Source organism: Mandrillus leucophaeus, unplaced genomic scaffold (genome assembly GCF_000951045.1).
Source record: "Mandrillus leucophaeus isolate KB7577 unplaced genomic scaffold, Mleu.le_1.0 Scaffold463, whole genome shotgun sequence".
In the NCBI taxonomy this organism is placed as follows: domain Eukaryota; kingdom Metazoa; phylum Chordata; class Mammalia; order Primates; family Cercopithecidae; genus Mandrillus; species Mandrillus leucophaeus.
This window is the reverse complement of record NW_012104954.1, coordinates 166496-178569: the sequence shown is the minus strand read 5'-3', so window position 1 is coordinate 178569 and position 12074 is coordinate 166496. Positions and strand designations below refer to the sequence as shown.

The following is a 12074-nucleotide window of genomic DNA, read 5'->3' as shown; positions in this document are numbered from 1 at the left end:
ATGTTAGCCAGGATGGTCTCGATCTCCTGACCTCGTGATCCGCCCGTCTTGGCCTCCCAAAGTGCTGGGATTACAGGCTTGAGCCACCGCGCCCGGCCTCAGAGTTTTTTTTTGGAAGCAGCTCCTTGTCCCTGGGGATTTCAGGGCCCTCGCCTACCCCTCCTCCCTCATTTCTATTTCTTTTCTTTTCTCTCTTTTTTTTTTTTTGAGACGGAGTCTCGCTCTTGTTGCCCAGGCTGGAGTGCAATGGCGCGATCTCGGCTCACAGCAACCTCCGCCTCCCGGGTTCAAGCGATTCTCCTGCCTCAGCCTCCTGAGTAGCTGGGATTACAGATGCCCACCACTATGCTCAACTGATTTTATATTTTTAGTAGAGATGGAGTTTCTCCATGTTGTTCAGGCTGGTCTTGAACTCGCGACCTCAGGTGATCTGCCCGCCTCGGCCTCCCAAAGTTCTGGGATTACAGGCATGGGCCACCGCGCCCAGCTCCCTCATTTCATTAATCAAACATTTATAGAGAGCTTCTTGTTCTGTCCGAGCCAGATCCTTGTTGGACTCTAGGAATTCTGGGATGAGGTCCTCACAAGTGGGTGGGGACACCGTTGTGCAACCTGACGCTGATTTTTGTGGCAGGCGACATAAAGATAGGATGCCTGCTAAGACGGGCACCTCAAGCAGTCTTGGGTGGTCAGGGAAGGCTTTCTGGAGGAAGAGGTCTGCAGGTACAGCTGGGAGGAAGAAGCTGGCCAGGGGGAGTGGTGGGAACCGTGTGTCAGGTAGAGGGAACAGCAGGAACAAAATCTCAGAGGTGATCCAGAATGTGGTCTGTCTGGGAAACTGCAGATGGTTTCATTTTACGAGGGTAGAGGCAGGAAGGAGATGGGGCTTAAGCAGTGCTGGGGGTTGGTGTAGGGCGCTTACCTTCATCATAAGCACGATGGTGTTGAGGGCGATCATGGCCATGATCGTGTACTCGAAAGGTGGAGACACCACGAACTGCCACATGCGGTACTGGAAGCTCTGCTTGTTCTGTGGCATGTGTCGGGTCAGCGGCTTCGCGCTGATGGCGAAATCGATGCAAGCCCTCTGTGGGAGAGAGGCCAGTGGTGAGAGTGGCAGAGGCAGCAGGAAGGTGGCTGTATACCGGGCACCCTCTGTCTAACTCGTCATGGTTCTCAAGTGCTTCTGCTTGAGTTTCTGCCTCTCTTGCCCCCAGCCAGGATTCCTGGGGGGCTCCCTCCTCCTTCTCACCATTGCTTTCTTTTTTTTTTTTTTTTGAGACAGAGTCTTGCTGTGTCACCCAGGCTAGAGTGCAGTGGCACGACCTCGGCTCACTGTAACATCCGCCTCCCGGGTTCACGCCATTCACCTGCCTCAGCTTCCCGAGTAGCTGGGACTACAGGTGCCCGCCACCACGCTCGGCTAATTTTTTGTATTTTTAGTAGAGACGGGGTTTCACCGTGTTAGCCAGGATGGTCTCGATCTCCCGACCTCCTGATCCGCCTGTCTCAGCCTCCCAAAGTGCTGGGATTACAGGTGTGAGCCACCGCACCTGGCCCTCACCATTGCTTTCTTATCCTAACAGCTACAGTTGCTTGAAACGTCACCATTTGCCAATTTTGCACTGACATTTCCCCATTATTGCATGGCTAATGCAAACATGGGAAGTGGGTACTATCAATGACCTCACTTTGCAGATGACAAAAATAGAGGCTTAGAGAGGTTAAACCACTTGCCTGAGGTGACACAGCTACCAAGTGTGCCAAATCAAACTGAAGCCTTATCCTTCTTTCCCTCCCTCCCTCCCTCCCTTTCCTCCCTCCCTTTCCTCCCTCCCTCCTTCATTCCCTTTTTCCTTCCTTCCCTTCATTCCTTCCTCCCTTTCCCCTTTCCTTTCCTTTCTCTCTTCTTCCTTCTTTCCTTCCCTCCCTTTCTTTCTCCTTCCTTCCTTTTCCTCCCTCCCTCTCTCCTTCCCTCCCTCCCTCTCTCCTTCCCTCCCTCCCTCTCTCCTTCCCTCCCTCCCTCTCTCCTTCCCTCCCTCCCTTCTTTCTCTTTCTCTCTCTTTCCTTCCTTCCTTCCTTCCTTCCTTCTTCCTTCCCACTCTCCCTCCCTCCTTCCTTCCTTCTTTTCTTTTTTCTTTTTTTGACAGGGGCTTGCTTTGTCACCTAGGCTGGAGTGCAGTGCAATCACAGCTCACTGCAGCCTTGACCTCCTGGGCTCAAGTGATCCTCCCACTTCAGCCTCCTGAGTAGCTGGGACTACAGGCATGCACCACCACACCCAGCTAATTAAAACTTTTTTTTTTTTTTTTTAAATCATAGAGATGGGGTATCACTATGTTGCTCAGGCTGTTCTTGAACTCCTGGGCTCAAGCAATCCTCCTGCCTTGGCCTCCTAAAGTGTTAAGATTATAGGCGTGAGCCACTGCGCCCAGCCCATTCTTTCTTACTGAATACTTTGCTGCTGCTTCTTCTCTTCGAGGGAGGGAGAGGGAGGAATAGTGGTTATTAAGTCTTAAGGGTCAAGGGAGCAGAGGATATATTCTAAGTCCTCTATTTAGCTTGAATGATGCCAGAGAGGCAAAGAATCATGTCTATACTCTCTGGTAGACTGGGGACTGGATTTTCTTTCCTTTTCTTTTTTTGAGACAGGGTCTTGCTCTGTTGCCCAGGCTGGAGTGCACCGGCATGATGATAGCTCACTGAAGCCTCGAACTCCCAAGCTCAAGCGTCCTCCCACCTCAGCCTCCCGTGTTACTGGGACTAAAGGTGTGCACCATCATGCCTAGCTATTTTTTTTTTTTGATTTGTAGTAGAGATGGGGTCTTGCTGTGTTGGCCAGGCTGGTCTCAAACTCCTAAGCTCAAGTGATCCTCCTGCCTCAGTTTCCCAAAATGTTGGGATCACAGGTGTGAGCCACCACACCTGGCTTGGCTTTTCATTCATAAATATTCACCACCCTTCACTAGGGGAGATCGTATTTCCCCACTCCACTGACATCAGAATGGATGTGTGACTTGCTTTGGCTGATGAAATGTGAGCAGAAGTGACGTGTGTCATTTTTGAGCACAAGCATGAAGAGCTGAGCCTCAGTCTGACATACTCTCTTTTTCATCTGGAGCATCTCAGAGGGAGGCTGCTCTGCCGCTCTGCCAGCCTGGGAACCAGAATAAAGATAACAAGCAGAAGATCCACAGCTGATCTCGACATGTAGTGTGAGCAAAAAATAAGTCCCTTTGTGGATATTTGGCAATGAAATCTGGGGTTGCTTGTTACTGCGGTACAACCCAGACTAAACTGACTGATACATACACTATATGACCTGTTTCCTCTGGAACTCCATGAAGGACTGCCCTGAAGCCCTGAATTCGGTTTGGAGGATGCCTCTGTTCTCTCCCCTAGGTGCCCCTAGAAACGGGTTCCTGGGTGTTGTGTGTATGTGTTTTAAAGTTTGTGTCCCCAGTTTTTAAAGGACAGATGGAATTGGAAGTGGCACCTCATTTTTCTCCAGGCTGTATTCCTCCATCATCTTGTCCCCTTGCTCCTGGAAGGTGATGATGATCAAGGCCACAAAGATATTGACAAAGAAGAAGGGGAACACCACAAAGTAGACGACGTAGAAAATGGACATCTCCATGCGGTACCCGGGGCTGGGGCCCTGGTTCTCAAAGGTGGCGTCCACTGAGTGCTTGAGGACCCTGAAAGGAATGGGGCAGGGAGAGGGAAGGAACAGGAAGGAGACAGACAAGGACCCAAGGGGTGATAAGGAAGGTGGAGAGAGGGTGGAAGTAAGATGGCGGAACAGGAATAGAGGGAAATGAAAAAGAAATTTAAGTAGTCACTGTTTTTTGAAAGCTTGACAACAATGTCAGTTATTTCTTAATTTTAACTTTTTTTTTTTTTGTATTTTTAGTAGAGACGGGGTTTCATCATGTTAGCCAGGATGGTCTTGATCTCTTGACCTCGGGATCTGCCCGCCTTGGCCTCCCAAAGTGCTGGGATTATAGGCATGAGCCACCATGCTCGGTCCAATTTTAATTTTTTGAGATGGAGTTTTGCTCTCGTTGCCCAGGCTGGAGTGCAATGGTGTGATCTCAGCTTACTACAACCTCCGCCTCCTGGGTTCAAGCGATTCTCCTGCCTCAGCCTCCTAAGTAGCTGGTATTACAGACATGCGCCACCATGCCTGGCTAATTTTGTATTTTTAGTAGAGACGGGGTTTCACCATGTTGGTCAGGCTGGTCTTGAACTCCTGACCTCAGGTGATCCACCTGCCTTGGCCTCCCAAACTGCTGAGATTACAGGTGTGAGCCACCACGCCCAGCCAATGTCAGTTATTTCTACTGCAGTGCATGAAGGGCTTGCTGTGTGCTGGAAACAATATTCAACGATTCATTCCCACCTGCTCAGCAACCCTCTCAGGGAGGTTATTACTGGCTCCAGTTTGCATATGAGGAAACTGAGGTTGGGCAATTTAAAGGGACGTGCTGAAGATCACCCACTTAGAAGTGGCCAAGTTAGGATTTAAAGACAGGTTGTGGCAATGGAGGGAGTGGAGATGGGTGTATGAATGTGGAGTGGGTATTTGAGCACAGGTGGTGCAATGAGGATATGTATGAGAGTAGGTAAGTGCACAGAAGCTCTGTACAGTTGTGCAGGTTGTGCACTGCTCAAAGGCTGTGTCTAAGTGTTACTTTCACATGATAGGCATGATAGACTTGTGTATTCATGATGACAATTTTTTGGCAGGTGGCCCTCCAGTGCCTTGTTTGAACAAAATCATTTAAGTCTATTGTGATGATTTTCAGACAGATGGAAGTGAAGCCTGTTGAGAAAGGGGTGTTTTAAAAAACTTTGCTCAAAGGGGCCTTGTGGGTTAGCACTATACCCATGTGTGTGAGTACTGGATGTGTGTGAGGGTGGGCAGAAGGGCATGTTCAGGTTGGCATATTTGCTAAGAGAGGCAGGGAGGTGAGGATAACGAGGGTACATGCTGGAATCTACCAAGCTTCTGGCCTGGCATTTCCAGACCTCTGAGAGGAAGACTACGACTTGGACAAGGTGAGGGAGGGAGGCATTTGTTTTGGGTGCGAATTAAGGGGGTACTGAAAATCTCAGTAATCAAGATAATCTTTTGCTCCAATATTTTTAAAAATCAAAATTAATGCAAAAAGTCCATGATGAAAAAATACCAATTTCTTCTTCTTTTTGTTTTTTGAGATGGGGTCTCCTTCTGTTGTCCAGGCTGGAGTGCAATGGCATAATCACAGCTCACTGCAGCCTTGAACTCCTAGGCTCAAGCAATCCTCCCACCTCAGCCTCCTGAGTAGCTGGGATAACAGGTACGAGCCACCGCAAATGGTTCAAATTTTTTTTTTTTTTTTTTTTTTTTTTGCAGGGTGGGGAGGAGGCCATAGTTTTGCTCTGTCACCCAGGATGAAGTGCAGTGGCGCAATCTCAGCTCACTGCAACCTCTGCCTCCTGGGTTCAAGGGATTCTCCTGTCTCAGTCTCCTGAGTAGCCGGGACCACAGGTGTGAGCCACCATGCTTGGCTGTTTTTTTTATTTTTTTTTTTTGTATTTTTAGTATTTTTAGAGTTTTGCCATGATGCTCAGGCTGATCTTAAACTCCTGGCCTTAAGCAATACACCTGCCTTGGCCTCCTAAAGTGTTGGGATTACAGGCGTGAGCCACCATGCCCAGCTTCCAAGACCTTTCTTATTGCTAAGCTCTCAGGCCCTTTATCCTCCTGCTCCCTGGGGTTCCTCCTGGGTAGGTTTCTAGTCGGGCCACTTACTGTGGCCAGCCTTCTCCCGTGGACACGGTGAAGAGGGTCAGCAGAGCCCACAGCACGTTGTCATAATGGAATTCATACTTCTTCCACTCCCGATCTCGCGCCTTCACCTCATTCTTCTCGTAGAGGAGGTATTTGCCTCTGCCACAGAGAGTGGGGACTGTTAGCAAACGGGAAAGAGGGGCCGTCTTGCACTTGTCTTTGGTTATCAGAGACAGGGGGAGGGAAAAGAAGAGGGGTCCACCAGTCTAGGCTGCCTCCCTCGGCCTGGGAAGCAGTGGCTCACCACCCTGCCACCATGCGTCCCTGTGCTTCGTGGGGGATTACGTGTGCATCTACTTCGTGATAAATCCATGGGTGATGGCACGACCTTACTCCTGGTGGGAGAGCTGACCCAGGGCCCAACGCTTCCAACGTGATAACTTCTAGTCCTCGGGGTGAGAGCCTCAGGCTTGCTGGGGGTGGGGTGGGGGGAGTTTAGGAGGAGGCAGAGAGGCACATCGGACATTCACAGGTTCATCAGGCTAAGGGAGGTTGCTACTCCTTTTCAAGGCAGGAAACAAGGGTTAGTTCCAGACTCCTACCCAGACATCTGGCATCCTCCTAATTTCAATAAATAGCCATCAAGATAACAACAGGCTATCATGTGTTGCAAAATGCCACTTTACACTGGTAACAATATCACTATATATACACATACATATATATATACACACACACACATATATATATGTATTGTGTGTGTGTATGTATGTGTATATATATATATATTTTTTTTTGAGACAGAGTCTCGCTCTGTTGCCCAGGCTGGAGTACAGTGGCCCAATTTGGGCTCACTGCAAGCTCTGCCTCCCGGGTTCACACCATTCTCCTGCCTCAGCCTCCCGAGTAGCTAGGACTACAGGCATCTGCCACCATGCCCAGCTAGTTTTTTGTATTTTTAGTAGAGACGGGGTTTCACCGTGTTAGCCAGGGTGGTCTCGATCTCCTGACCTTGTGATCCACCCGCCTCGGCCTCCCAAAGTGCTGGGATTACAGGTGTGAGCCACCGCGCCCGGCCTATATGTATGTATTTTTGAGAAGCAAGGTCTCACTCTGTCACGAAGGCTGGAGTGCAGTGGTACCATCATAGTGCATTGCAGCGTTGAACTCCTATGTTTAAACAATCCTCCCGCCTCAGCCTCCCAGGTAGCTGGGACTACAGGTGTGTGCTACCATGCCCTGCTAACTTTTAAAATTTATTTTGTAGGGATGGGCTCTCATTATGTTGCCCAACCTGGTCTCCAACTCCTGGCCTCAAGTAATCCTCCCACCTCAGCCTCCCAAAGTGTTGGAATTACAGGTGTGAGCCACTGCACCTGGCCTCTTACCTATTTGGCAATGAAACCTGATCTGATTGGACATGAAGCTCTTTATACTTGTTATTTACTCCATTTGGTGTGAATATACATTTTATGGCAGAAATATTGTGTTTGATTATAGGGCTGCCTTAGACCCAGCTGAGGATGTCATGTCCGACATGGGATGTACACAGTCCAACCTTTCTAAAATCTCAAAATATTCTCAACTTTAAAACACATCTGCCGGTAAAGATTTCAAGTAAGGAACTGTGGACGTGTATTAATATCCCTCACATGACAAGGGCGGTGACTGAAAGGTCAAGCAATTTGCTTATGACTCATCCTGTGGCTATGGGTGGTGACTCAAATTCTAAAACCGGTTTTCTTTCTACCCAAGATCCAAGCTGGTTGCAACTGAGTCACTCCCAAGGCTCACCACTTCTCCAGTCTCTGAGCCCAAGTGGCCGATGCCTCTAGCCACTTCCCCCCTGTCCACCTGCTAGTTCCATGGGAATGTGCCAGAAAGCTGAGACCCACCGACAATCTTTCTCAAACTCCTTGGACTCGTCAGTGCAGTGGAAGAACTTCCCCTTGAAGAGCTGCACGGCCACCACGGCGAAGATGAACATGAATAGCATGTAGACGATGAGGATGTTGAAGACGTTTTTAAGCGAGTTCACCACACAATCAAACACAGCCTGTGGGGTGGGGTTGACAGAGAACATGAGGGGCTGAGGACCTGCCCAACCTTCTGCCTCCAGTGGCCCATAATACCAGAATACTGCCATTATCATTCCCATTTTTTTTTTTTTTTTGGAGATGGAGTCTTGCTCTGTCGCCCAGGCTGGAGTGCAGTGGCACGATCTCAGCACTCACTGCAAGCTCTGTCTCCCGGGTTCACGCCATTCTCCTGCCTCAGCCTCCTGAGTAGCTGGGACTACAGGTGCCCACCACCGTGCCCGGCTACTTTTTTATATTTTTAGTAGAGACAGGGTTTCACCATAGTCTCGATCTCTCCACCTCGTGATCTGCCCGCCTTGGCCTCCCAAAGTGCTGGGATTACAGGCGTGAGCCACCACGTCCAGCCACTATCATTCCCATTTTACAGGCAAGGTCATAAGTCAAGTCCTTAGGGTAAGGCCCCCCAGCTTTCAGAAATAAGTGTTGGAGAAGTTGGACTCAATCCTGGCTTTCTATGGATCTAAAACTCCCAAATGGGATACCAGAGATGCTTTTAAGTGATACAAAGTGAGCCCAACACAGAAAAACAAGGTAACAAAGTTACTTCCTCTCCAATTCTCTCAGTCCTTTTGAGTGAAGGAGAAATTGCTACTATGTTAACACCTACCATTGACACTTTCCCTCTTTAACCAAGAAAGAGCAGTTGTCAATGCTCAAAGCCTTGGGCAGGCACCATATTTGGTTAGATATCAATAACAGTATCTGTTTTCTTCTTTAATTTTTGATAGAGACAGAGTCTAACTATGTTGCCTAGGCTGGTCTCATTCTCCTGGGCTCAAGCAATACTCCTGCCGTGGTCTTCCAAAATGCAGGGATTACAGGTGTAATTTGATTTAAAGAAACATATTACATAAGAGATAATACTGGGGACCCTCAGGTGAAGCATACACTGAAAGTGGGTGCTCTAATGACTGGATTTTATTTCCTTTAATTTTTTTTTCTTTTTCAATGACAGACTTTTGGGAAATGCTGGTTTATGCTGTTTTGGAATGGGAGCTATTAGAGCCTAGAATAGGTAGATGAAAAGTCAAAATTTTATGGAACAAGAAATCTAGTTCCTGCTTCCCAGATGACGATTATACCCTTTCAAATCCATATGATGCCTTCATGTGAATTAGAAAAAGGGATCTTAACTATGAGACATTTCATCTAAAGAAAAATTGTCATAATACACAGATTATTTTAGATCAACTCACTTTACTGCCATCTGCTGGGAAGTTGTAATAATACAAATATCCATATACGATGGCTAGGATGTTATCAGCACCTCCTTTAATGTGTTGTCCTTGAGCAGTGTGCAACCTGCTCAACCGTACATGATAACCGTGACAGTCCCCCCACCTCACCCCACCATCTCTCAATCTCACCTTGAGCTTTGGCAACCGCTTGATGGTTTTAAGAGGTCGTAGCACCCGGAGGACTCGGAGGGATTTAATCGTGTTGATGTCTTTTCCTTTGCTATTGCCACTGTGGAGGAATGTTAGGGTGGGGAGAAGGGAAGAGAGGAAGCAGAGGTCAGGTTGGGTAGGGGGCAGCCCACAGCTCCATGGGACTCTACCCTCCCAGGCCTAGAAGTCTGGGGTGAGCTTGGCACAGCCCTGCCCTTCCTGGTGAAGAGTGGTCCGTTTCACCTGTTAAGCTTGGGCTCAGGAGCCAGTAAGTAGGTGGCTTTTTGTGGTTCTGGTCCCAGGGTTGGTTGAGGGCCCTTTGCCATCTGGCTGGGCCTCAGCAGCTGCATGGAGTGTCCCTGAGACCCAGCACAAGGGGGTTGGCTGATTTCCCACCCCCATTTCTGCATAGCTTTTCTTCTCTTTTTTTTTTTTTTTTGAGACAGGGTTTGGCTCTGTCACCAAGGCTGGAGTGCAGTGGCACGATCTTGACTCACTGCAACATCCACCTCCTGGGCTAAAGCCATCCTCCCACCTCAGCCTCCCAAGTAGCTGGGACTACAGGCACATGCCACTGCACCCGGCTAATGGTTTTGTCTTTTTTGTACAGATGGGGTTTCACCACGTTGCCCATGCTGGTCTCAAACTCCTCAGCTCAAGCAGTCTGCCCTCCTCACCCTCCCAAAGTGCTGGGAATACAGGTGTGAGCCAGTGTGCCTGGTCACAGCTCTTTTTCTTTTTTCTCTTTTTTTTTTGAGACGGAGTCTTGCTCTGTCACCTGGGCTGGAGTGCAATGGCGCGATCTCGGCTCACTGCAAGCTCCACCTCCCAGGTTCACGCCGTTCTCCTGCCTCAGCCTCCCAACTAGCTGGGACTACAGGCACCCACCACCACGCCCGGCTAATTGTTTTGTATTTTTAGTAGAGACGGGGTTTCACCATATTAGCCAGGATGGTCTCGATCTTCTGACCTCGTGATCCACCCACCTTGGCCTCCCAAAGTGCTGGGATTACAGGTGTGAGCCACTGCACCTGGCCCCCCTGTGTATTCTTTTTAAAGGTGGTATCAGTGGGCTCTTCAAAAAATGGGATTTTCTCCCCCTTCCAATGGGATTCTGGAAGATGCTTAAAGTGGCCCTTATACTACATCTCTCCTCCCCCACCGTATTCCCTGAGGCCGCAGTGGGGAAAATAACCGCGTGCTGCTCCTTTCAGATGCTGATGCGGCTGCTGCCATGATCTCTGCTGCATTGCTCCAAGGCGCTCTGAGCCCATCTTTGCCAGAGAGGACCGCACAGAAGTTCAGTCCAAGATCTATTGGAACTGAGCTTAGCAATGCAGACCCCAGAGATGCCATGACACCCTTGGCCAACCATGACTCAGGCCCCCCAAAAGGAGGGTATCGAGTGGGACCATGAATAGCTTGTGGTTCATGGCACTCATGACCCATCCAGTTGTCCACACCGGAAACCTGAGAGTCATGTTCAACTGCCTGTCCTCTATCCCCGTCCCCAGTGGGTCACCTTTCTTAACATACCACCATCCGTTCCTGGGTGACATCCCCCATCCCCCATCTCCCAGCTTGCTCCTCATTCCCTTGTCTCTCTCTTCTTCCATGTTTTATGCACACAGTGGCCAAAGCCAATGACCATGTCACTCTTTCTCTTGCTCAGAATTCTTCTGGAGCACCTGAATTCTTAGAAGAGCAAGCACGAACTTCTGGGCATGGCATTCAAGGCTCTTGGAAATCTAGCCCAACTTACCTTCATCTTTGCATTCTCATTTATTGCTACATATCTCAAGCCCCAGCCACGTTCTTTTGCCTCTGTCTGCTTATGCATATACTGTTCCTGTTGCTAGAAATGACCCTCCTCCACTTCTCCAGTCACAGAACTACCCGGTCCTCAAAGCCCAAATTACATGTTGCTCCCTCCGACAGCATTTCCTGATTGCCCACCACTGGCTCCTGCCAGCTCCCATGTGCTGTTTCGGAGTTAATCTTGTTTCTTCAGTCTCTGGTTTTAGACAGAAAACTCTTCAAAGGCTTACAGTGTAACAGTGCAATTTATTCTTCTTCTCTGTGTTCATTTTCCCTTTAAGCTTTTTTTTTTTTTTTTTTTTTTGAGATGGAGTCTTGCTCTATTGCCCAGGCTGGAGTGCAGTGGCATGATCGGCTCACTGCAACCTCTGCCTCCCAAGTTCAAGCGATTCTCCTGCCTCAGGCTCCCGAAGAGCTGGGACTACAGGCATGAGTCACCACATCTGGCTAATTTTTGTAGTTTTAGTAGAGACAGGGTTTCACTGTGTTGGCCAGGCTGGTCTCGAACTCCTGACCTCAAGTAATCCACCCGCCTTGGCCTCCCAAAGTGCTGGGATTACAGGCGTGAGCCACTGCGCCCGGCCATTTCCCCTTTAATCTTGATTCTTGTCCCAGCCCCTAGTCTGCGCCTCGCAGGTGGTCTCAGGACACGTGAATGCCTCCAGGTTGGAGTCTTTGGGTGGGGGGGGTCACCTAGAAAACATCTCCCCACAGTGACCTCCGGAGTCATGAGCAGAGCTGCCCCCAGAGACCCCCATCACGATGTGTCTCAGTATCCAGTGTAAAAACATCACTCTTCACACCATTTGCTTTTTTAAGGACTCCATTCTTTCGTTTTCAGGGAATAAGAAGAGAATTGTATTTTAGCCTGCCAGGCAGAGATATACTCCAGGATTCAGCAGTCTGAACATTTTTTTTCTTTTTAAAACCAGTATCATCATTATCATCTCAAGGCTGTGCCCCCAGGTGTGAGATACACGTTGGACAGTCACT

At 49.0% G+C, this 12074-nt stretch overlaps 1 protein-coding gene across 1 annotated transcript in view; it reads right to left on the bottom strand.

Moving 5' to 3' along the window:
* CACNA1A (calcium channel, voltage-dependent, P/Q type, alpha 1A subunit) overlaps positions 1 to 12074 on the bottom strand; it is a 196294-nt gene that overhangs the window by 70888 nt on the left and 113332 nt on the right. The window contains 5 exon segments of the mRNA XM_011994944.1: positions 923 to 1087; positions 3497 to 3698; positions 5798 to 5935; positions 7672 to 7832; positions 9243 to 9342. Of these exon segments, the coding sequence (XP_011850334.1) occupies positions 923 to 1087; positions 3497 to 3698; positions 5798 to 5935; positions 7672 to 7832; positions 9243 to 9342 (766 nt within the window).